This window comes from Engraulis encrasicolus, chromosome 1, assembly GCF_034702125.1.
Source record: "Engraulis encrasicolus isolate BLACKSEA-1 chromosome 1, IST_EnEncr_1.0, whole genome shotgun sequence".
Taxonomy (NCBI): domain Eukaryota; kingdom Metazoa; phylum Chordata; class Actinopteri; order Clupeiformes; family Engraulidae; genus Engraulis; species Engraulis encrasicolus.
The window spans coordinates 41,039,718-41,065,767 of record NC_085857.1 but is presented as its reverse complement, the minus strand read 5'-3'; the positions used below and the strand labels follow the sequence as shown (position 1 = coordinate 41,065,767).

The 26,050-nt window shown below is 42.0% G+C and overlaps 2 protein-coding genes across 2 annotated transcripts; one reads left to right on the top strand and one right to left on the bottom strand.

The window, feature by feature from the left end:
• The first annotated feature begins 3,055 nt into the window (after positions 1-3,055).
• Positions 3,056-8,522, top strand: mrpl4 (mitochondrial ribosomal protein L4). The gene is made up of 9 exons (XM_063202347.1): positions 3,056-3,230; positions 3,426-3,507; positions 5,821-5,989; positions 6,258-6,309; positions 6,398-6,515; positions 6,884-6,990; positions 7,366-7,475; positions 7,570-7,643; positions 8,259-8,522. The coding sequence occupies exons 1-9, from the start codon at positions 3,183-3,185 to the stop codon at positions 8,402-8,404; spliced, it is 906 nt and encodes a 301-aa protein (XP_063058417.1). The 5' UTR covers positions 3,056-3,182; the 3' UTR covers positions 8,405-8,522.
• Positions 8,430-24,259, bottom strand: hyls1 (HYLS1 centriolar and ciliogenesis associated). The gene is made up of 12 exons (XM_063202336.1): positions 24,158-24,259; positions 23,563-23,665; positions 23,364-23,480; positions 23,129-23,196; positions 22,380-22,648; positions 19,132-19,187; positions 13,909-14,063; positions 10,349-10,394; positions 9,903-9,963; positions 9,559-9,640; positions 9,420-9,446; positions 8,430-8,750 (listed from the first exon to the last, which is right to left on the bottom strand). The coding sequence occupies exons 2-12, from the start codon at positions 23,660-23,662 to the stop codon at positions 8,619-8,621; spliced, it is 1,113 nt and encodes a 370-aa protein (XP_063058406.1). The 5' UTR covers positions 23,663-23,665; positions 24,158-24,259; the 3' UTR covers positions 8,430-8,618.
• Positions 24,260-26,050: the final 1,791 nt, after the last annotated feature.

Sequence of the window (26,050 nt, the reverse complement as noted above, 5' to 3'; positions counted from 1 at the left end):
AGAGAAATTTGACTCTGTATGCTTGCTTAATGCCCTTCACTCTTGCCAAAGTAGCCTGATAACCACTATACTCCAACGTGAATAAAAAACTGGTAATCCACCTATGGTAATGACAATGATATTGGACTGAACCCATGCAAGCTGCACTGAACTGTGTGTCTCATGAAATAATTACATGACTCAAAAAAATGTGTGCTATGACTTCCCTCAGCTAAGTGCACTTAAATAATTGCATATATAATAATATAATATATAATAATAGCTAAGAGAGCAGGCTACTGACAACCTGCACTGTACGAATGGAGACCGGAGCAGTTCTTTGATTTCTCTGAGCCAACAGGCAGCGGCACCTGTAGGGGAGAACAGGGTTTGTTGTCACAAGTTATGGTTGTCACACTCATCATTTCTCAGCCTCTGAAGGTCGGTGTTCAAAACCGTTGACACAGAATGTTTGTAATTAGTACAATAATATCTATGTTGATATTGGAGGTAAAACATAATATCCTTGAGGTGAGACAACAATATGTGTTTTTCACATGAAAATTAACATTTTTAAAATGAAAATGAAAAAGTCTAATATTTTTCTTCTCACTCATTGCACTAATGGGCTGACATCAAAATCAGTATGGCCATTTGAAAGTATAGAGTAAGCTACAATTTGGGTACATTTTTTCTTAGCTAGGGCAATCCATGTGGGAGCTAGACTCCGAAATAGTTAAACGTGTCATTTGGGGTTGGTTGGAGGTAAAAACATAATATCCTTGAGGGGAGACAACAATATGTGTTTTTCACATGAAAATGAACATTTTAAAAATGAAAATGAAAAAGTCTAATGTTTTTCTTCTCACGCATTGCACTATGGGCTGACATCAAAATCAGTATGGCCATTAGAAAGTATAAAGAGTAAGATACAATTTGGGTATTTTTTTTCTTAGCTAGGGCAATCCATGTGGGAGCTAGACTCTGAAAGAGTTAAACATGTCATTTGGGGTTGGTTGTCATACTGCTACCGGGGTTGGTTGTCACAATACTTTTCTTTGCCTGTGGTGTTTCATCTATTTTAGTTTTAAAGCGTCTAAAAAGGAACCAGTGAAATTTATTTTTAAATTTTAGAGACTCACAGATGAGTTTTATGTTGTTGAATTAAAAAAAAAATAGGCATGAGGTGTTTAACATTCAGTTTGTGTGTGAAATACACTACATTTGCATTTTTAAAGTTCTAAGGAGTGTAAAAAGTGGCAAATGGGCCATTTGCGATTATTCTGTATGCATGAGCAAGGTTTAGATTCACATTTCATTGAAATTAGAAATGTTGTATCATTTTTGTTTAATGTTAAAATTTTCCATTTCCCCCCATTAGAATAACATTGTGACAACCAACCCCATAGGATGTGACAACGTTGTCACATTTGCACAAGGTGCCTTTGACGGCGCATATCTTTTGAAGAGAATGTAGTCTATGAGATTTAAAACTACACAAATGTAACCTAAGAAATGTAGCTTCGAATCTGTAGAAAAGCTTTCCTTGGGACATATTATCATGAATAACTCAATACATTACCATTGCTATGCGGAAGATACCCAACTCTATTTATCCATGTCCCCCAATGACTACACCCCCCTTGGATCACTCTATCGTTGCGTTGACCAAATTAACAATTGGATGTCCCACAATTTCCTCCAGCTAAACACGGACAAAACTGAAGTTATTATATTTGGGAAAAAGGAGGAGAGACAAAAGATTGCTACTGTCCTGGAAACTGAGGGGCTGAAAACAAAGGATACGGTTAAAAACCTTGGCGTCCTTATTGACAGTGACCTAAGCTTCATCAGTCACATTAAAGCCATTACTAAGTCTGCATTTTACCACATAAAGAATGTTTCCAAATTTAGAAGCCTAATGTTAAAGCATGATTTGGAGAAGCTAATACATGCCTTCATTTTTAGTAAGCTTGACTACTGCAACAGTCTTTTTACAGGCTTCCCCAAAAAGACCATCAAACAGCTTCAATTAATCCAGAATGCAGCAGCAAGGGTACTTACTAAAACAAGGAAGTTTGACCACATCACTCCAATCTTGAGATCACTGCATTGGCTCCCAGTAAGCTACAGAATTGATTTTAAGGCACTGCTTGTTTTTAAATCATTAAATGGAATGGGACCCACCTATCTACTAGATATGTTTCAGCTGTATGCGCCAACCATTTCGCTAAGGTCAACAGAGAAGAATTTGCTGGTGATCCCAAGAGTAAAAACAAAGTGTGGAGAGGCAGCCTTTAGTGTCTATGCTGCAAAGCTTTGGAACCAGCTTCCAAATGATGTAAAAAATGCATCCACTGTTAATATCTTCAAATCCAGACTGTTTTCAGATGCTTTTAACTAGCTTGCATTTTATATCATTTTTATTTCTGTTATTTCTTACCATGTTTTTATCTTAATGTTTTAAACATATCTTTTTTAAATGTATTGTTCTTTTTATGTTTTTCTTTTTACGATATGTTTTAATCTTGGTGTTTTAAATGTTCTTTTTTTTGTGAAGCACATTGAGTTGTTCCTGTGTATGAAATGCGCTATAAACATAAATTTGACTTGACTTGACTTGACTTGCAATATACTGTTTTTCTTGAAATTAGATTTAAGTTAAAAAAAAAAAATGTGACAACCAACCCCAGTCTCCCCCATATCAACCATGTATGTGAAGCATTTCAACCAGTCCATGGTACATAGACATGTTAACCAAAATTGCTTTGTTCAGCAAGCAAAGGTTAACTTGAGCATAAGTATTCACCTTTTAAACTCTTCAAACTAAGCAGGCCTACATTCTATTCTGTTATTTTTCGTGCATTTATTAGAGACTACGCATTTGTCAGCTTGACATCAGTAGTTCATATCTCTTGAAGTTAGTCAATGAAAATGAACAGAAACTGCGTGCTAAGTTTTTGTTTGTTTGTTTTAACTGCTTGAGAAGTCCACTCTGCCAAAAAATACAAAACAATTTGCAATTTGAACATCCACGACGGTAGGGGGACTCGCGTGCAAAAGTGCAAAACATGGCATGAACTAGGCTTGCGTCATTTTCATGCGCCCGTGTACACACGACCTTCTCCACGGGAAAATGTGATGCTGGATATTGGGATTTTGCGATAATATCTCGTATTTAATTGCATTTAAACTTAGTAAATATGTTACGTATGACACTCGTCAAATGTGGGAGAAACGTAGCGCAGCGAGTAAGTAAAGAAACATCTAGTATACTGTCTAACGGAGTGACTGTCAAATGCATGTCATTCACTGCATGCATCGTAATATGTAACGCTGTCAACCCCGAACGGAATATATTTATAATGTATTGGTGTATATAACATGATGCCGACTGTAATAAGTAATGTGATCTAATTACTTTACCATTCTCATGGTTCCACTAGTTCATGTCATCGGCTGGTGGGGAAAGTGCACTGCCATCCAATCTACGAATCCCAACAAACCTCGTCGATGTTCCTCGCTCCAGTAAGTAGAGCTAGAAGTGATGCATTCACTAGATTCTGAGGAGGGAACAGAAACACATGGCAGAGACAATGGTGCCAAGTCAGTTTATGGGCAAAATAAACCGGCAACAATGGTCTCAGATATGGAAACAGAATTACTTGGGTGTGTGGAAGAAAAGAAAAAACACAACATTGTTGAGTTTCGCATGAACAGAATGTAGCTGAACGTTAGGCATAGGTATTATGGTCAGTCATAAGAACACATTTGAAGCTGTTGTGTAACGGCAGTCATTTTAGATTCAGTTTTGTCTCTTGACATGTACAGTACAATCGCAGGATAACAGTGTTCAGTGTTTCCCACAGAAATTTTGGAAACTATGGGGGCAGACGGGATTTTTTTTTTCCGGGGGGGGGGGGGTGGTTGGAGGTTGTATTGACGCAGCGTAAATGCAAAGCGGCAAAACAATGAGTACAGTATGACATTGGCGCATGGAGAAACTATAGGCATAGGTCTACATTTCAGCCATTTATATTTTGAGAAATAAGATTTTACCAATGTATAATATTAGTACACTGTCATTTATATTATAAATAAAATAAAAATGCAGTACAGTGAATAATTTGTACAACACAGTTTCATTCGCCCCTCATGCAGGGGTCCATGTAATGAAAAAAATAATACAACAAAATAGGAGCAGAGATAAGAATTTAAGAGCACTGTGAAATTGTTAACGCATAGACAAAAAGGCTCTAAGTAGGCTATGCCATTTCCCCCCACACACATAGGCGTACACATTCAAGCGACTCTGAGTATCATGAAATTATCACTATTATTACATGAGGGGTGCTGGTAACAGGGCCAGTTTTTCAAAATTCCTCCCATTAAAAGGGCTGAACAACATATTACACATTTATGTCACCTAACTAATTACTGTCACCTAACTCATTACAACTGTAAAACAAAGCCTGGGGAGTGTTAGTAAACTCATCCCAACTGTCCCTTCTCTGAAGGTTTTTTTTATTACTCCCAAACCCAAGTTAACTACAACAACTTGACTAGGCTTTTGATCCCTCTGTCTTTCAAGCAGTTGTGGTGTTCTCTATAGGATGTATTTACTCCAGGAGGAAAATGCGAAGGAAATCGTAATTCATAAAAAAAAACGGAAAAACGGACATTTTTTTTTTTTTACATTTTCGAAACTATGGCGGCCATATTTAAACTATGGCGGGCCGCCATAGTTTCCCCAATGTATGGGAAACACTGGTGTTGTTAAGGATCTAGGATCTAAGTGCAAGGATGCTTTAGTGATATCCACCGCCTACTGCTGCAGCACTCGAGGAATATCGTTCCAAACTTTGACATAAGCCCGATTCGCACGGGATAAATATTACCTATGGACCTATTACCTATTACCTATTACCCCTGGACCTCCGTGATTTTTCGGGGTGCATTCGGACGGGATAAATAAACGTCTGTTATTTACTCAATTCACAGATATTACAAGGGAGTGCAGACAGCGTGCCTATGTGAAATTATCCCAGGACGTCTGTGTTTCGGTAATTCGCGGCGGAATTATTACCTCACAAATTGCAGACATGGCTCATTCGCACAGGACTAAGAACTCAGACATTCTCTGTAATTATTCCGAATGACCGGGGGTTCATAGGTAATAAAAGTCCCGTCCGAATCGAGCTATAGTTGTTAATATAATCACACAGTGGTAGCACTTACCCAGGGTGACAGTGGTGTAGAGGTGGTTGTTCTCCAGTGTCCTCAGGAAGAAGACTCACTGATGAGCTTTCAGGGTAAATCACAGGTTCTCGGCGATATGACTCCCTATGAATTTGAAGCTGTAAATACGGTAGTTCAGCTATTGTGTATCTCCCCTCTCCTTCTCAAACGCCACAATAAGCTTGTATTGACAATGCTGATAGTGGAGAGGGTCAAGTTTAGCATGCCATGTTTTGTTGAAAAGGCTATGGCCCAAGTACATATCTGTAGAATGACAATAATTATGAAATTCCATATTTAACAAAACCGTGAAATGGAATTGATTTCTGAACTGAGCAGAAATCAACAGGTCACATTTTTGCTTACTATACACTTACAGGTGTAGGCTGTGCATTGTATTTTATGTTGCACAGTATCAGACTTCAAATCAAATGGCTTGACAAGAATGACAGTTTCATAAATGTGTGTATGGCAAGCTTTTGCAACATCACAGCACATTTACAACACACAAGATCTGATGGTGTAAAACCTTGACAAACACTGAGGATCGGCCAAGTTTGCAATGGCAGTCTGACTGACCGTCATATTGCTATTCTGTTTCAGAGCGAGCCCTTCCATCAAATGAAGATCTGCCAGTATTGCGCAGGTGTGAGGAGGACATTGCTACACATCTGTCTCCCAAACAGACTTGGGTGGAATCACTAGCAAGTCGCGACTTTAAACCAATAGGTCTTGTGGACCTGCACCCTGACGTATTTGCTGTTCAGGCCAGGTAGGTTTTTTCCCTTCAACAAGTTCCTAGTAAACAAGTTAAGTCCTTTTAAAACAAAAATAGGTGGAAGAGGTGGAAGTTGACGCTAAAGTGTTGGTTCTATGCCTCTGCAGCCATGTTCAAAGTCACTTCCAAAATTCAAAGCTAAATGATTTATAGTAAGAGAGAAGGGGTTCCAGGGCGGAGGTATAACGGGTGCCTGAAGTGTCTTTGTCTGAAGATAACGAAAGCCTATTTTTTTAAAATCTTTTTCCCCCATAAAAATCAGAATCGACATCCTTCACGAAGTGGAAACCTGGCAGAGAAATTTCAAAAGAATTGTAAGTGTATTTTCTACTCTTAATGTATGATATGACTACAGAGACATTGTCAGTTGTTGAAGTGTTAAAAATTATTATTCACCTTCAGAGCTATGCCAAAACGAAAATCCGAAGTGAGGTTCGCGGTGGAGGCCGGAAACCGTGGAACCAGAAGGGCGGTGGACGAGCCCGACATGGCAGCATCAGATCACCTATCTGGAGAGGAGGTACGTATGGTCCTTTCCAAAAAACTGTTAGTCGTAGTGAAATGCAATTACAATTTCATTTGGGTATGCCTTGTAACACAGTGATTGCAGTGTATTTTTACATTTATGAAATATGGCAAGGCAAGTAAGTCTAGCTTGTTTCTGCTGATTTACTTTTGCCAAAATCAGCAAAACAAGCTAGGGAAATGGCAAAATTGTGCCCTAACCAAAACCATGCCTAAACCTAACCTGTCGGAGGGCATTGTGGAGCACAATTTAATTTGCAAAGGCGTAGTACACAAACAGGATAGATATACGTTCAAATCCGCATGTTATCTTACTTATGATATGATGCCATGTTGCCTCAAGTGTCTTGTGTCTTTGCGCAGGTGGTGTGGTGCACGGCCCGAGGGGACCCACAAGCTACTACTACATGCTACCCATGAAAGTCCGCGTGCAGGGACTGAAGATTGCACTCAGCTCCAAACTCACACAGGTAGGTACCAGCAGATTTCTAGACATCCAGTTATATTAGCCTGGTCTTACCATGCACTCATACTTGTACCATTTGCACAGAGGATCTGGAATGGGCAAATTGAGAAACAGTTTAGTGGTGGGAGGGGTGAACTTTTTTTCTTTTTGAAATCCATGTCCAATCTTACCCAAGCACAAACGTTTTGCTGTCACATGTAATTTGCTTGTATTTAATGAGTCATTTGTCCACCTTACTTGCTTGATTGGTCAGTTGTCTGGCAGTGGCACCACGAGTATTCTCCTCCAAGAGGACCTGACCCACACATTACAGGGAGGGACATGTGATTGATGGGTACTTTACTGTGCATGTACATACGATTATTATTGTTGCCCACAGGATTACCTGCGGATTGTTGATAACCTGGAGATTCCCACCCCAGACCCTCAATATCTGGTGGACCTTGCGGCACACAGACACTGGGGTGATTCGGTCTTAATTGTAGATGTGTGAGTATCCATCTGAATTGAAGGTCCTTTTTGCATGTTCCACACAATTTAAAATGGTGAAGTGAAGTATTGACTGCATTCTACTGTCCTACAGTTGTGAAGAACTTCCAGAAAACATAAAGCAGGCTACAGCCACCCTGAAAAAGATCAGTGTCATTCCAGCTGTTGGTAAGTTAAATGTATTTGTCACCTATTTGATGCATCTGTTTCGTGTGTTCTCGGGGGATTGTCCAACCTTCTGGTTTTGACACTTTTTATACATTATTTTAAATCACACTTTAATGTAATTCCATTGATATTGCTTAAAATTTGAAGCATACCCCTCCCCCCCCCCCCTTATGGTTTTCCGACAAATCCGCACCCTGGAAACATCCAAGCATATGTCAGCTACAAATTAAATTGAAATGTTCTTCAATTTGTACATAGCCATTCAAGAGTGAAAATTGTGTGAACATGTCCACCTGTTATATCCTTTTGTCCATTAAAAATAAAAAAAGTCAGACTTTTGAACTGTATCCAAAGCACTCTCCTTTGAGTCAAGGTAGTTGAAGTATTAAAAACCCTTTCTTTTACATCGGGGTAAACATGTTGAAAACGCCGACCGGTTTCAGCCGTCTGGCCTTCATCAGGGCGTGGAAACAGTTCAAAAGTCCATCAAGCCCTAAAAGGAATAACCAGATACACCCATTCAACCTGGAGAAAAGACTATAGAGCGCTCGCTACTCTTTCCTGTTGCAATTGTAATAAATAAAATGTATTTGAAATCTTGCTTTTTTTTTACAGGCATCAATGTCCACAGTATGCTGAAACATGAAACCCTGGTCCTCACGCTGGAAGCAGTAAAGTTTCTGGAAAAGAAACTGCTCTGGCACGACCTGCGCTACTCTCCCATCTATCCCTTCAAGCTCCCGTACTCAGACCTTCCATGAACACGAAACGAAAGTTAGCGTAAAATTAATTAATAAAAAATTTTTTATTTCGTAAAAACCACGTGATTCAAGGGATCTCATTTAAAAACACACAAAACAGTTCACAAATAAATACAGTACATTTGAGGGGAAAAAAAGACATTGACACTGGGAGCAGATTTTAAAAACCAAGGCTTTCAATGCAGACAGAAATAAATGGCTTTGAGGTATTGGGTTAGCGAAAGGCCATTTTGGTAGGAATGATTCCATGGGCTAAGTCGTGGCGAATCTCCCAGCGTAGTGCATCTCTCCTCTTGTCAGTTGGAACTACGTATGTGTTGGGGATGAGTGCTTTCCTTGGTCGCAGCTGTAGGAAGAGACGAGATATTATTGGCTTAGTCTCTCAGGCCACATGTAAGGGGGTTTACAAAGTCAACAGATATGCACCCACAAGGCTACACTTCAGAGGCGATGCATAACAAACGTGATCTTTTTGATAATGGATTAACATGTTTTATTTTGTGTTACTCGCCTCAATTATATAGCCCTCTTAGGAAACAGATTTGTTCTCCTATCCACTATGTACTGAACACAGCTACAACATTCTTTGCGAATGCACTGATATGTTTTTGGTGTATGTAGTTAACTAGCTCATTCAGTTATTGTAACAAAAGAAGAGAACAATTTTGCTGAATTGCAGATGCAGTATTGAAAAATTCCTCTCTTGTTAATACTCGTTGGCGGACTTAATTTATTGCTCAAAATGATGACTCAGTTTATGAAATCGTCATGAATTCTTTTTTTCTGCGGGGGCCTATCACAACCTGTAGCCTAGGGCCCCGGGTCATCTTAATCCGGCCCTGCTTATGCATTATGTATGTTTTTGAAAGTATTGATAATATGTCCTTGTTAGCTAATTTTACAGCTATTGTACCTTTCTGTAAACTACAAAATTTACCACATTTTAATAATGTGCTCTAACAGAGTACCAAAGTAACATAATGGAACAAAGAAAACGCTTGAAAAAGACACTTACAGGAAGAGGTTGGTACGCAAGCTGTTCCTGGAAAACAAGACGGACATGGAGTACAATGTAGTTTAAGTCCTGTGGTCTGACCAACAATAATAAAATAAGACTTATTTAATTATAATTATTGCAATCATGGAAACGTTACCCTTATCTCCAGGCGTAGTGCTCTGTGGTCCTTTTCTCCGGGTGCTTTAAACGCATCCCACTCTTCCTTATACTGGAAGTACCTGGTGGAGAGATAAACAACACCAGCCAATAACAGTCAGCACTGAAAAAGATAATGTATGACTATTCCGGTTTCAAACATAATGTTGTCAGTATCCGGTTTAAAACAAGATACGGGTTCTGCAACAGGAATATTCCTAGAGCATTGCCACATTGCGCAAACCAAAGACTGTCAGCATTCCGTTAAGAATTGGAATATTGTTGCGTGTAACTGCAATGCGCGCCCATTGATGCACAACAAATGAGAATAAAGATATGTCTTACTTGGAGACAGGGTCTGTTTTCTTCAGGTTCCTAGTGTGAGGATGATCCATCGGTATGATGACTGCAAGAGAAAAGAAATGACACCTTAGTACGAATCTGGACAAATGACTCATTTCACCATGCTGTTTTCACAGAAATACAGTGTTTAAAAAGCAAGCATTCAGATGACAATGAATATTCCACTTAAGTGCGGTCCTAATTCAAATTTGTTGAATTTCTATGAAGGACCCTTTGAACTATGTAAAAAATGCTAAAACTACTATAACCACTTTTCCTAAAGAATATTTACCCTCAGACTTTTCCCAACTCAACAAGAGATCAGCAAATTAACCTGGTCATTTTAGTGTAAAAGCCCACTATTTTCAAGACTCACATTTTACTGAATTAATGACTTTAGGGTTTAGATTCCAAAAACATAGTTTTACAAACAAAATGAAAAGCCTTACCTGATTTGGGACGAGGTCGGATGTCATTTTCACTGTGCGATCTTACCTGTTCAGTTGGAAAGAGAGAGAAACTACCTTTAGCACTGACTGTTGGTCATTCATTTTCAAAAAGTATGCAGCCCATTCACAGATTGTATCTTTTTTGGTAATATTTACAAAGTAATTAACTAATTTTGACTGGTCTGACCAAGGTACAAGATGTCTATGAGTCTGGTAATTCAAAATGACAGACACGGAGAAGGTCTACCTGTTGAAGTGTACATTTCCAAATGTACTTAGAAATGTATTGTGGTATTATACATGAAAAAGATAACATTTCTGAATGGGCAGCATACATTTCGGACATAAATTACTGAAAAATGACATACTCTCAGTAGGACGGTAAAAAGGTACCCAAATGTGTGGAAAAATCTCCTCAGTACAGTCCAACAACATCACAAGATACCACGTTACTAACCACAGGTTACAGTGCTCCTGTCATCTACTGTACTTCATGCACACACTATACAGAACATAGTAGCCCATCAGGGCTTGACATCGGCACAATCAGGCTAGCCTGATTATCATTGACTTTCAAATCTCTTCGAGACTTGGTCTGACCAAGAGCATAACAATTAACATTTCCCAAACGGTATGGTTGACCCACCTCCCTTAGTTTTGCTAATAGTTATTTGCTTCCTGACAAAGTGGGAGGAGTTCTTGGCCTGACAAGAGGCAACGCTGAAGGTGTTCAGTCACTAGGTGGGCACAGCCTGGCTACCATCAGGCATGACATATCACAGTAGCCTACTGTACAGTTTCTGTCATTTGTGCATGAATTGAAGCTTCAAGAGATGGCAAACTCAATTTGTTATCTGTAATTCATTTTCATGTCGTAAGACATGGTTCTCCTCACTTCATCTTCTGAGCTTGAATATTTTGCATCATGATGATGAAGAAAAAACCTGACAGTAACATTCAACAGGGGCTGACTGGCTGGTAACCCAGGGAAACCACTAGCCCACATTGGCCATACAGTTAGCAAAAACCTCAAACCCTGCATGGTTTATTGTGTCAACATAGCAATACTTATTTTACTTCTGTTCACCATGAAAGAAAAATGTCTGCACACTTAAATCATTTTTTTCTTTTTAATAGCCAAGCTTTCGGTCTATGACCTTCCTCAAAGCTTGGCTATTAAAAAGAAAAAAATAATTTAAGTGTGCAGACATTTTTCTTTCATAGTTTTTGTTTGGCACCTTTTAATCATGAGTGCAGTGTAGTTTGTTTAAAGGGACACTGTGCAGGAAATGGTCAAAAAAGGTACTGCAACTATGCTGCTCATTGAAACTGGGTTGGCTATCGCAAAATTTGATATTTGCATGAAAGTTTACTAAGTAATACTAAGTAATAAACAAATATTTACTAGTATGGTCCAAGTAGAGTCATTTTTGCAGCTAAAAATGGCTATTTTTGGAAATTCAAAATGGCGGACCATGGAGAAGATCCCCTTTTCATGTATGAAAAGTGCAATCTTTCCAGTCACAATGAATACTTAAGGTGCCGGTATGCTTGCTGCGAGCTGTAAATTATGCGCGTCACCGCGAGCAACCGACAGCACATGCTTGCTTCAAAAGCAGTTGACCAAGACGCAAAATACTGGCGGTATCATCCAGGGGGCAGAGAGCACGCAGCATTGGGAAGCGGAAATTGGGAACACCGATGGCAAGGAAAACAACAAAACAACAAGGCCGACAGGCGGACAACAGATGCGTCCCTCTGCCAGTTCCAACCTTTTTTCCCCCCAAAACGCCCCGCTGGCCTCCTCCTCACCTGTCAACGCCCACCCCCCTCTGAGGATGTGCTTTTTGTTTATTGGTCATAGCCTATTGCCCATGGAAACTCCAAATAATGTGGCAGGCAGCGAAATGACGAGACAAAGCTTTATATTTTGCAGTTTAGACTATAATAAGGCCATCATGCTTGGATTTGGAAAAGAAGCATCTACTTTCAAATTTGACATAGATCAAGTGGCTACATTACAAATTACCAGATATTATTAGTACTAGGTTATTTATCAACCTTTAGTAGGCTATCACGCCATTTCAGCGTCATGTGCATGTGGGAAAGAAACTAAACATCGCCAAATAGCCTAATAAATAAATAAAACCGTTTGGGTGAATCATGCGCTATGGGTTCACCCTTTGGATGCATTGTGCGCTTAATTTTCAATGCCAGCTTTTTACCGTCAAGGCACAAAGCAGTGAGCTTCAGTGGCAGAGTTTACCAAATTCATACGACTGCAAACCAATTACGAAGCAAAAGACGCGTTCTGTCCCGTGCTCTCTCTGAGCGCAAGGGAAAGCACCTGTGGAGTCCACGCGCCCGCCAGCAGAAAACGACTCTCCCTTGCAATATGCCCGAGAACATCAGTAACACAGCGTATGTGAAATGCAAATGGCCCATCTGTCTACTAGTTCGAGAACACTGACTACTCACTGAAACGTAGTGGCAGAATGTTTGCAAACTCACGTTTAGAGGAAGAGCTGTAGCGCTGTTGGTCGCCTGTCAACTTATTACGGTTCCATGTCGTGGAGCGTTATGCAATGCAAACGCCCCTCTATCCGAGCACAAACATCTGTGTGAAATACTGCCTGCCGACTTCTAAATCGTTCATTTCCATTCTGATGAACCAAAATAGCTGCACAACGCGACACTATCAGCCGAAGTGTAGGCCTATCACAAGACCGTGAACATTAAGTGACACTCACAGTGGTGTTGGTGTGCTGTGGAGAAGGAACGAAGTTGCCTACCACTGTCCAAACGCAAAACAATGCCGAAAATTGAATGCACCCCTCAGTTGTCTCACAATGCAATCAGCTTAGCCTTGCCGGTTTGGTAACATATCGTATACGTTTTGACACGCATTCGCTCCAGGCCAAAATGCCTCTCTGCCTCCGCCTTGTGGACACAGAAAGGAACAATTGAAGGAATGCGTTTCAGACAGCGTTTCAGACAAGGAATGCGTTTCAGACAGCGTTTCAGACAAGGAATGCGTTTCAGACGGACGGACGGACGGACGGACAGACCCTCTTATAGAGATGCTGGGACGCATCTAAAAAGAGGGGCTCCCTGGGCAAGAAAAGAATACTGCTACTACTCCTGTATGTGCATGCTTCTTTTTCAAAGTGCAACAAGGAAGTATGATCACAAATTTCGGACAAACTCAACGAGACACTCTTAAAAGTTGCTGCCATTGTCGTTTTCATATCAAGCACACGCGTGGAACTGCACAGTCTATCTTACGATCGCCCCCAGCGAGTTTGAAGATATTGCACCTGACACACGCATTTGGCTGCCGTGTCCAACACCTGCGAAATTGACATTAAATATGCATGTTAACGCGTTCATGAACGAATCGTGCACGCGCTCGCGTATCTTGCAGCAAGCATACCGGCACCTTTAGAATTTGATGGTGGTGGTAAATATTCATGAAAAAGGTAACATTAGTGAATGGGCAGCATGAATTCTGGAAATAAACAACTAAAAATCTCAGTGTCCCTTTAAATACTTCTGCTCACCATGCCCTTGAAGTAGTGGCGGTAGGCACTGGGTAGCTCCCCGTCAGAGCTCAGGCTCTCCATCTCTTCACTCTCCAGCTGCATCCCTCGATGCCGCCGATGCATGTCCGACATCTGCAGCCTGTCCAGACACTCCTCAAGACCACTCACGGCACCTGAAACAAACAAACAAAACAAAACAAAAATGATGACATGACTATATCAACCATAAACACAGGGCATCCCAAAAAGATGCGCACACACTTTCAATCATGGTTAAATACCAATTGGTGTCAAAATTCAATTGTTTTTGAAAGTGTAATAGAATCTTCAGATATCATATTGTTCCGTGTTTGTTCTCCAAATTATGTGTTGTTTTGCTATGAGACCTGCAGCAGCCATTGAACCGCAGTAAAGTGAATGCAGAAAAATGCCAAGAACATTGTGAGATTCCAATCATCAGCAATGCCTGGATCAGAATGGGTAAAAGTTTCAGAACAAGTGATGACAAAACATTAAAATTATTGGATTAGATTAGAACTAAACAAATTGTACTTTGAAATGTCAAAAAAAGGCAGGACGCCAAGGCACTCTTCTTAGATAAAACCGCTTTATTATAAGGCTAGTTCATGTTAGAACTTAAATAATTAAAAATACTGCCACTGCCAACATGTTTCGGCCACTACAGGGCCTTCATCAGGGCACAAGGTGAATCAAGCAGTGGCAGTATTTTTAATTATTTAAGTTCTAACATGAACTAGCCTTATAATAAAGCGGTTTTATCTAAGAAGAGTGTCTTGGCGTCCTGCCTTTTTTTTGATATTTTCTACGTCTTGGCCAAAGAGCACCTTCAAACCACCACCAGTTTTACCACTTGAACGCCGCAGCCCTCCAGCCCTCTACCTTTTTGTACTTTGAATTGATTTAAAGGGTGTGTGCATTTTGGGATACTCTGAATTCATAAAAGCTTACTGCCTTTGGCCCAAACACTGACACTTTCATTTACACAAAGGGCATGGTTTCACTGACACGTCAATCAACAATAACTCACTTCTCTTGTGTTTTGTCCTCCTCCGAGTATACGCCGTTCCTTTCAGCTTCCTCTTTTGGTAGTACTTCCATTTGTTTCGCCTCAAATTAAAGGGGTGGTCATAATTTTCATGAAGTGAAGCGAAATCATTTCTCTCACGTGCTGGAACATCAGCACCTCTTGGAAAAGTAGTGTGGGCTTTCCTCGAGTATGGCCTCCTCAACTCAGAAACCTCGTCATCACTATATTGTGACTCCTCTTCATCGATGACCTTGTCAATCTGGTTCGCATCATCCGCATTGCTTTCTATTCCCACACCCTCACTGACCGTATCCAAGCCAACATACTTGCGGTCAACATCAGTGGAGGAGTTGTTGGCATGGTCAGCAACAGTCTGGCTGCCTGCCAGGTTCCTGATGCTGCCGATGTCATCACGCAGCATCAGGTTGCTCGTAATCTCCTCGTCCTTCATGACAGACAGCCTGTAGTTGTCGGCGTAGTACTGGGCGTCAAAGTGTCCCACGTCGCTGCTGTCGTCTTCTTCGGGGTCGGCCAGGGACGAGAAGTCGTCCTGGTAGGGATCCCCGTCGGTGGTGGTCTCCCTCGGGGAGTCAGGCCTGTACGTGCCGTAGCCAGACGTCATCACGCTGGTTGTAGGACTGAAAGCAACAGGGTAGTCGACCAGCTCCATATCTCTCTCGCTCTGCTGTGCCTCCTCCATCAGGATGCGGATGTTCTCCTTGTCGTACCAGTGTTTTTGAGTCGGTGCTTCGTCTGCGTCCGCGCTCTTGACCTTCTCGGCAGAAGCTACATGTTTAGAGGCGGCCTCTGCTATTATTGGTCTGTCGCTCTGTTCCCTGGCCTGGGACTGAGTGGTGGGGTCATGCTTTCTGGACATTGCATGTTTTTCTAATTGGTTTGGATTATCCTGAGGTGCTCCTGACGCTGATTCCTCCAACACGCCATGTTCTCCAAAAGACTCTTTATTTGCTGTGTCAATAAGATCTCTACTCTGTTGCCTGTCCAGGGTCTGATTATCGATTGATTCTGCAGCCTTCTCCTGCTCTTCAAATTGGTGGGATTTATCCCCGTACGAGTCATCCAGACGCTCAAAACGCTCAAGCACCTCATCCTCACTGTCCTCCACTGGGTGATGATATTGCACATCCTGGGCATAAGCACCCTCTTCTTCATTCTCGGCTTTGCTAGTCTCATCATCAGACCAAAAGGCTGCACCAGTCGAGTTGTCGTCGTCTTCTTCAGAGTCACTAGGGGGTAAAAACTTTTTTTCTACAGTCTGCATGTCCCCTGTGATGTGATGAAGTTGGGTGTTGGCCTTCTGTTTTTCTTCCTTACTGATGCTTCTCTGGTCTTCCTCAGAACTCTCTTTGACATCAGCACCTGATGTCCTTTGATCTTCATCGGATTCAGTCTGCCTCTTTCGCGCTCTCCTCATCACAGTTTCAATGGAACACCTGCTTTGATTGTCATCGGAAGACTTATTCTGATCCTCACTGTTTTCAGTCTGCTCTTCGCCATCAGCCTTCACCTCAGCTTCATCAGAGGACTTGCTGAAATGTTCATCTGTGTCGGTCCGCTTGTCACCCTTCACCTCAGCATCATCGGAAGACGAGGACCCACTGACGCCTTCACCTGAGGACTTGCTGTTACTGTCACTTGAGGCCTGGCTTCCATCTTCACCAGTTTCAGTCAGCTCTTCGCTGTCTCCTGTAGCCATCTCAGCACTATCAGACGACTTGCCTCCATCTTCACTGGATGACTTTTTGCTTTCTTTGTCAGAGGCTTTGCTGCTTTGTTCACTGGATGACTTGCTGCCACTGTCGCTGGGTGACTTGCTGCTTTCTTTTCCTGAAGACTTAATGCTTTCTTTACTTAGCGATTTACTGCTTTCTCTGCCAGATGATTTTTTGCTTCCATCTTCGCCTGATGCCTTTCCACTCTCTTTGCCCAACGACCTCTTGCTGCCTGACAATTTTCCGATTTCTTCGGCTGACGATTTGCTGACACGATTGCTGGGCTTGACGCTGCCTTCCCTGGATGACTTGCTACCCTCTCTGCCTGATGATTTGCCGCTTTCTTTACCTGATGACCTCCTGCTTTCCATGTCTGACAATTTGCTACCATCTTTGTTGAACGATTTACTGCTTTCTTTGCCCGACGACGACTTGGTGCTTTCTTCACCAGACGACTTGCTGTTTCCTGTGCTTGACCGGTCTTCGTCTCCACCCGTTTCCTCTTCGTTGGATGACTTGCTCACCCCTTCGGCAGAAGACCTGCTGTTTTCTTCTTCTTTCTGTTCTTCTTCAGCGGATGACTTGCTGATGGCCCCATCACTGGACAACTGGCTGCTCTCACCACTGGCTGATGTTTTGCTGCTCTCATCCCCAGTGGACTTGCTGTCTTTTTCATCAGAGGATTTGCTGTTGTCCTCCCCAGATTCTTCAGCCTGGTCTTCAAAATCACTTGTCGACATCTCGGCTTCATCTTCATCGCTATCGTCATCATCATCATCGCTCCTTTCTGCCCCAGACTCCTCGTCCTCGTCCTCTGTGTTTGCCGACTCTCCGCTTTGTTCCGCACCCCTCCTCCGAGTCGGATCTTGATCTCTAGTCCTTACGCACTTGCCTAATTGACCCAATTTGGGCTGCCCTGTTCCAGGTGATTCTTTCAACACGTTATGTTTTCCAGCCGTTGTTTCATCTCTCCTGTCAGTCGACCCTGTGCCCTTCTGTCTGCCTTGAGTCTGGCTTGTGTGTAGTAGTAATTCCACAGGTTTATCCTGACGTGTACCACCTGGCTGCTCCGAGACACATCTCTCGATCACCTCTTCCTCGCTCTCCTCCGCTGCAGGGTATCGTGGCACGTCCTCTTCTTCTTCGTCATCCTCATGGTCAGACCAGAAGGACGAGCCAGAGGTGTCTGAATTTTCCCCAGAGTCTGTATCCCTGGTGTTGTTCTTGTACATCCTGAGGCGAAAACAGCTTCAAACCATCACATGCACAGGGAGAGAGTGCAGTGGAAGCTCTTACTGAGGCAGATTAGAAGAGGAGGAAGTGTGGTCTAACTAAGAGGATTACTTAACTTGTGAACATGAGACTGAAGTAGCCCCACACCGCCCTCTTGTGGCAACAACACAAAAGTGTCCATACACTCAAGCTGGTCAGTGGTCATGCCGTTTTCAATTACGTGTATAGTTTGAAATCTTCCCATTTCATTAGCAAAAAATAGTTAACATAATTGCTTGCAAAAATATTTTGGAACTACTCTTGAAATAAGTTATTCCCTGTGACTTATGTGATTGCTCACTGAAAAAGATTTATAAAATAAGCTGTGTAGTGATTGTGTTTGGCTAAGTGCTTTCAGAGACCATTTGAAATCTACATTCTCAAGAAAAAAAACTGACGCAAAATATTATTACTTTTTTCCAATAATCGGACTAGTTTGCCATGATGTACTGTAGCTCATCAATGTGGTGTTATTCTGCCAAGTCTACCTGTCTACCTTGTCCTGTCTCTGCACTTGATGTCAGTCTGTAAATGTCAATCCTGTGTATGTCTATGTCCTTCATGGTATGGAGAGAAAAAGTAATTTCGATTTCCTTGCATGACCTGTGCATATGAAGAAACTGACAATAAAAGCTGACTTGATTGTATGTATAATCAGGGCTCTAAATTAACTTTTCTCATCACCAGCCAAAATGTCTTGCAGATGTTAATCTTACTAGCCAAACATACACTCACTAATTGGTCAAAGTGGCTAGTAAGTTGGTATTTTCTGAAATTTCACCAGCATTTGGCCGGTTGGCTGGTGTTAATTTAGAGCCCTGTGTATAATGCCTAATTGCAGACACAGTGTTCATATAGCAGATATATGATGCACATTTGAGTAATGCAGCCATGACAAATTTAATAGCACATTTTAGTATTTGGAGAAAAATCATTTAAATTATATAGGTCATGCCTGTTCCATGGTGCGATTGACTTCTTCTGACTCTGTGACCCTCATCTGCTCTCCTAATTATCAGTTTATCCTTCCCTGACCTGTGCCACCTGAGTCCCAGTCAGAGGAGTTTCTCTTCCTCACACTTACTAGAAGATACACACCCATCAACATTGTCTAATGTCAACGCTGTAGCAATATGCATGTACTACCATACACCGATGTTTCACAACTTTCAAGAGTTTGTTTCTCACCTGAATCTTCACTGTGGGTGGATTCATCGAAGACACGTGGCTCGCCCCTGTGTTTTCTGTGGAGAAAAGGCCTACTATTAGACATAGTATGTACGCAGGGTCACCAATATCATAAACAGGCTCCTGCACACTGTCCTTATTTGCAGTGTTACAAGGGCAAGATTTCCGTCTCTTTGAAACTTTGCTAATGTACAGTATATCACGTAAGTGAGTACACCTTCACATTTTTGCAGATTTGTGAGTATATCTTTTCATAGGAGAGCATTAAAGAAATTTCACTTTGACACAATGATTACTGACCTTTTAACAACATATATAACCGCTTAAATTTCTTGTTCACTCAGAAAAAAATCTAAATACAGCCATTAATGTTTGAACATTGCCCACAGAAGTGAGTATACCCTACATTAAAATCTGGTGGAGAAGGGGCCGTGTTGGCTCGAATCGCCTCGAAATTAAAAGGTATTAAAAGGGAGGTCATTGGTGTGCGTTTCAACCTTTCTTTACATTGAACTTTTACATTTTGAGTCTGCACCTGGTTTAAATAGCTTGGTGTGAGATTTGAATGCAATCCTATGGAGAGTATCATGATCTGCTTCAGTAGACACAGTGCATGTTGACATGCATGTTTCTTTTAAGTGTAATTTTGATATCCAATATTGACGGCATTCATTCATCCCCAAACCATGTCAGTCCCACCACCATGTTTGAATATTGAGAGGATCAAGAGTTTTTTTTTTGTAAAACTCACTTGTTTACCACCACACATGCTTGACACTGTACTAGGGCTGTGCAATATCAAATTTATTATGATATCAATATTGCTGTCAAACAATATAAAATTTCATAATATCGAGTTGAAACAATATTTTTGCCACTTGTCTGTACTGCCAAAAGGTAGAGTAGAGTAGAGTAGAGTAGAGAAACTTTATTGATCCCCAGGGGGAAATTCAGGTGTCAAGTAGCTACATAAAAAACAAACACAGACACACACACACACACACACAGACACAGACACAGACACAGACACAGACACAGACACACACACACACACACACACACACAAACACACACACATGCCAAGAGGCTCCAGATCTGGGCCAGCTCTGGCATCTCAGGCAGTCCAATCCCCAATAATGATGTCCTTCTTAGTGTCCTTCTGTATACTGTTAAACAGTTGAATGGCCCAAGGGACAAAGGACCTCCTTAGCCTGTCTGTCCTGCAGGTGAAAGCACGGAGTCTGTGACTGAACAGACTCAGTTGGTTAGTGAAGGTGGCGTTAAGGGGGTGATGCTGATTGTCCATAATAGAGTCCAGTCTGCTCAGTGTTCTGCTCTCAGCTGTTGAGGTGAGTGACTGCAGCTCCATGCCCACCACTGACCCCGCCTTCCTCACCAGTCTGTCAAGGCGTCCAGCATCTCTCCTCCTAATGCTTCCACCCCAGCAAGTCACAGCGTAGAAGAGCACACTGGCCATGACAGACTGGTTAGAATATGAGCAGAAAGTTGGCTGCAGACATTGAAGGACCTCAGCCTTCTGAGGAAATAGAGCCTGCTTTGGCCTTTCCTGTAAAGTGCATCAGAATTTGTGGACCAGTCCAGCTTATTGTCCAGATGCACTTCCTAAGTACTTGTAATACAGACAGTCTCCACATTCTCTCCCCCAATCGAAACAGGCACCAAGGGCGGGGTGAGCGCCCTGAAATCGATCACCATTTCCTTGGTTTTGGTGGTGTTCAGGTGCAGCTGATTGTNTTTGGCAACCATCCTACAAAGTCATCCACCAGTCCCCTGTACTCCTCTTCCTGACCGTCTCTTATACACCCCACAATTGCAGTGTCATCTGAAAACTTCTGCATGTGGCATGTCCCAGAATTGTAGCTGAAGTCAGTCGTATACAGGGTGAAGAGCACGGGGGAGAGAACCGTTCCTTGTGGTGCTCCTGTGCTGCTAATCACTGTCTCCGATGTTATGTCACCCATCCTTACAAACTGGGGCCGCTCTGTGAGGTAATCAGTGATCCAGGTTACCAGGCTAGGCTGCACTCCAATCCGCACCAATTTCTCTCTCAGCTGCAGTGGTTGTATGGTGTTGAATGCGCTGGAGAAGTAAAAAAAACATGATTCTCACAGCACAGCCACCCTTATCCAAGTGAGCATGTACCCTGTGAAGAAGGTACAGGATAGCATCCTCCACTCCCACGTTCTCTTGGTAGGCGAACTGCAGAGGATCCAGTGCGTGGCGTACTTGGGGTTTGAGAAAGTTACGCAGCAGCACTCGTTCAAAAGTTTTCATTAGGTGTGAGGTGAGGGCAACCGGTCTGTAATCATTAAGTTCTTTGGGGTGAGTTTTCTTTGGAACAGGCACCAGGCATGACGTTTTCCACAAGATAGGAACTTTGCCTTCTTGTAGACTCCTATTAAAAAGGTGATGAAGAGGCTCAGCTAATTCCTCAGCACATGTCTTAAGCAGTCTTGCACAGATGCCATCAGGGCCGGCCGCCTTGGACTTAAGTCTTTTCAGTGTCTCTCTAACTTGATCAGTGGTGATTGTCGGCTGTGGGAGTGCTGGGTTGGGGTAAGGGGGGAGTGGGAAAGGGGTGGGTGGTGGGTTTGTTCCAAGTCGCAGAAGTGAGGAGCAGGGGAGGGGGATAGAGGTAGTGGGGATTTGTGAGCCTGCTGTGTCCATTGGTGGGGGTACTGCTGCATTGTTGATGATGGTGGGAGTGGTGGTGACCATAGGCAGAGAAGGAGGGTGTGGGGATGAAGTGTCCCTGTTAGTGAAGCTGGGTGAAGTAGTAACTGGAGTGGGGGGTTGTGAGTGGGGGAGATGGGAGCCTGCTGAAGAGTGGTTGTCAAGTGTGGGCTGGGGGGGTGTAGGGATAGAGGTGACAAGGGAAATGCTGCCCTCTGTGTCAGAGTTTCAGGTTTCACTAAGTGCAATACATTCCCCTCCAAATGAGCCCTTGCGAGCACAGAGCAGATTTACTACCCAACACGCATGCAGAACACCACTGTGTGTTTCTCTATGACTCTCGACTCACGAGAGGGAAGATTGTGAATCGTTTAGCACAATTATTTGTCTTAAAAGGAATATCATCTAAAAATATTGTGATATCAATATTGACTGAAATAATTGTGATATTGATTTTGACACTGTACACAACATTGTGATATTGATTTTGACACTGTACACAACACACGTTCCTTACAACACTGATTTTTTTTTTTTAAACTATGTTACATTACCTGAGAACTTTTCTCTTGATGGAGGGTTTCCCGCGTGGCCTGGTGTCGGTGTCTCGCTCTGGGCTGGTATCTGAGAAGGTGTTGGAACTCTGGGAAGGCTCTGGCTCCGGCTCCAGCTCCAGCTCCGCTGGAGGCATCTGCCGTGTACAGGGAGCAGTGGCTGGCCGGGTGTACTTTGGCATCACGCTGTACTGCGCGTACGAATCCACATGTCCCCTTGATGGCATGTCAAAACTGTGCTGGCCCTCAGTGAATGTAGATGTTAGTATCTTGGGAAGAAAAGACATGTAGAACAACAGAGACACAATGTGAATTTTGAATATCAGTAACTGGTGCCGAGTAGTATTGTTGCACTATACATGTACAAGTACCGAATCATCATGCATGGAGCTAAAGAGAGTAGTTTACAAAGTAGCCGCAAATTGACATGATGGTCTGTATGACAGCGATACATTTTTTGTCTTATGATAAATGAAAATAATTTAGTCCACACAAACAGTACGGTGGAAATAGAACTTGAATGGATTTTTGCAACTTTCGTGCCATTGACGCTGTGTGTGAGACAGCATTAAGGTCGGTTGCTTTGCACGCCAATAAAACTGAAAAGACACAAGGTACATGGAGTTCTCATAGATACAGTGTGCAAACAAATATTACTTTGTAAAGTGATTGCTGTGGCACAACCAGACACTAAAATGTGTCACAAAAACAGGATGCGAGAGTTGAGATCTTACGTCTATATACAATACCTGTCTCTGACGTCTTTCTGGGGGAGGCTGAGTGAAAACATTATTGAGTTCTGGAGCATTTAATTGCACTGCAAGAGAAGACAGTAAATTATCAGTAGGCTTTTTAAGGTGTCAACACACATTATAAGCATGTACAACTGCACATTGACAGGTGAAGCGTTGCCATACCACAGCAGTGCACCTGTGAAATGTTTCTCTTAATGACACTGTGACTGACAGAGGTAAAGGCACTGACCTTTTTCCTTCGTAAAGGCTGGCGGGCTTCTGCTATCGTCTCCGCGAGACCTTGTGGAGCTCCAGTCACTTGGGGACTGGCTCTTGGACCTCTCTTGTCTGATAAGTGCATCAAGGTCTAAACCACAAAAATGCACTGTTAATTATGTGTTCTGGTCAAGTTCAACGTCTGTAGAAACTACACTGCCATTACAAAATACCTTTTTTGAATTCTTGTAGTCGTTGCTTTGGTATGTTGTTGTAACCCAGGGCAGAGAGTTGCTCCTCAATTTCCGCCTCAGAAAAATCCAGCAGATCCATCTCCTGTAACCGAACAACAAAGCATGTGGAAATGTATTCTGAACGTGCTTTTAGATTAGTCTTGGATTAGACATGAAACATGTCAGGAAACAGAGCAAGCATCATGATGCTGTGTGCATCATCCCAGCAGCAGGTTGCTGTTAGGTGGACACAACTGTTGCTATGTAGTAAGTCCGTGTCTTTAACAGGTTATGAAACAATGAAAATATGTCTTTCAGTGTTGAACGTTCTTAGTCTTACCCCGACAAGTGTTAATTATGAAAACTATACAATCGCGCGACAAAAAGAGTCATCAATAAGTGGTGCGTTGCTTATTGTTTACAGTTTAGCTACTTCCGTAGCGTAGCGACCTGGACCTAGCGCAACTGTAGCTTACTTTAACAAAGATATACTCTGAATCCAGGCCGAATTGCCACTGTTAAACTACAGGATCCCGTGCTACTACTTCGTGTTACGTATAATTATTTACGCACAGTACAATAAACAACTAATTACCTCTTTGTTGGGCGTCTGTCACTGCCTGAGCAACGACCGTTGACACGCTTTTAAAAATGACGCCCAGGAGAAGAACAATACAAAACATGAACAGCTTGTCCAATAGCGCCCCCTTTCCCATGGGAGACACAGTGGTCGAAATGCCTTCAACAACAGGTGTAATAGCGGAGCAAATAAGACCAAAAATAGTTCACTTTGGTATGCAAGCATAGAAATTGGCACAGAGGTTCATTAGAATGTACTCTTTCAGCTAAGGGCGTTGGCCACGCAAAAATCCAAAATGGCGGCCATTTTTCAAGATGGCCACCCTGTTCACTTGTAAATAAGGCTAAGAAGAGTTAAATTAATGATACAATCACACAATTTGGCACAGATGTTCATTAGAATGCTCTCTTTCACAAAAGAGCATTGGCCACTCAAAATCCAAGATGGCCGCCATTTTTCAAGATGACCACCCTGTTCACTTGTAAATAAGGCTAAGAATAGTTAAATTAATGATACAATCATACAATTAGGCACAAATGTTCATTAGAATGCACTCTTTTACACAAGAGCATTGGCCACTCAAAATCCAAGATGGCCGCCATTTTTCAAGATGGCCACCCTGTTCACTTGTAAATAAGGCTAAGAATAGTTAAATTAATGATACAATCATACAATTAGGCACAAATGTTCATTAGAATGCACCCTTTCACAAAAGAGAATTGGCCACTCAAAATCCAAGATGGCTGCCATTTCTCAAGATGGCTACCTCACAACTTGTAAATAAGGCCAAGAAGAGTTAAATTAGGGATAGAATCATGCAATTTGGCACAAATGTTCACCAGAAAGAATTTCTGATCAATGATCAATTTTTGATGAATGATTTAACCCCTTAAGACGCGGCTTAATACATTTGTTGTTACCAGTATGGTAATGACCAAGTCGTGGTGCATTTCTAAAGGGCCTGTGTTGTGTCATAGTATTGTAGTGCTATGGTAGTTACATTTCAATGACTATTACAGCGTGCCACTGGAGGTACGGCGCACATTAAGGGGTTTTAAGCCTAGGAGCCCAACTGAAATATTCAATTTTCATATCAATCAAGTGAATACATGTACATATCAAGTGTCAGTGACAGCTTGGATGATCTACCTCTATAAGGTCATTACAAAATAAAATGTATGCTGGTTTGTGTTCAGATATGTATATCTCAAGTCCTAGTATACCATGGAGTGATGGGGGCCTCTATGCTTAGGAAAGTATGAATAATCAATATACAATACACCATACAGTATATTGACATATGCAAAATGGTAACATGTCTGTTTTATGTTCTACTTTGGCCTTTAACCTAGATGATATGTTGGCTACCTAACCACTTGATTTATTGATTGCTCATTATTTTTTATTTGTGGGTGTGGTCCTTTGTTTAAAACATGTCAGCCTGGCTTACTTCTCTCACACACTCAAAAAGTCTTTCAAAAACTTTAAACAACAACATGTGGAAATCCCATTGACTTTGGAGGGATACACCTGTCAAATTAGCCCAAACGTCATCAAGATACTGTACTCTACTGTACTGTGGTGTAGTGTACTCTGCTATACTGTACTGTACTGTACTGTACTGTACTGTAATGTTATATACTGTACGGTACTGTACTCTACTGCACCGTACTGTATGCTACTGTACTGTACTGTACTCTACTGTACTGTAATGTGATATACTGTACTGTTCTGTACTGTACTGTACTGTACTGTACTGTACTGTACTGTATGTGATATACCATACTGTGCTGTAGGCCCACTGTACTCTACTGTACCTTACTGTATGCTACTGTACTGTACTGTAATGTGATACAGCATACTGTACTGTACTGCACCGTACTGTACTCTACTGTACTGAACTGTACT

What these genes read in the sequence shown, in the direction of transcription:
- mrpl4 (XM_063202347.1), top strand. Translation starts at nt 3,183, where the DNA reads ATGTTACGTATGACACTCGTCAAATGTGGGAGAAACGTAGCGCAGCGA. An exon ending in AGAGAAATTTCAAAAGAATT is followed by an intron (nt 6,310 to 6,397) that starts GTAAGTGTATTT and finishes ATTCACCTTCAG; the next exon opens with AGCTATGCCAAAACGAAAAT. An exon ending in TCGGTCTTAATTGTAGATGT is followed by an intron (nt 7,476 to 7,569) that starts GTGAGTATCCAT and finishes ACTGTCCTACAG; the next exon opens with TTGTGAAGAACTTCCAGAAA.
- hyls1 (XM_063202336.1), bottom strand. Translation starts at nt 23,662, where the DNA reads ATGGATCTGCTGGATTTTTCTGAGGCGGAAATTGAGGAGCAACTCTCT. An exon ending in AAAACAGACCCTGTCTCCAA is followed by an intron (nt 9,641 to 9,902) that starts GTAAGACATATC and finishes TCTCTCCACCAG; the next exon opens with GTACTTCCAGTATAAGGAAG. An exon ending in CACTACGCCTGGAGATAAGG is followed by an intron (nt 9,447 to 9,558) that starts GTAACGTTTCCA and finishes CTTGTTTTCCAG; the next exon opens with GAACAGCTTGCGTACCAACC.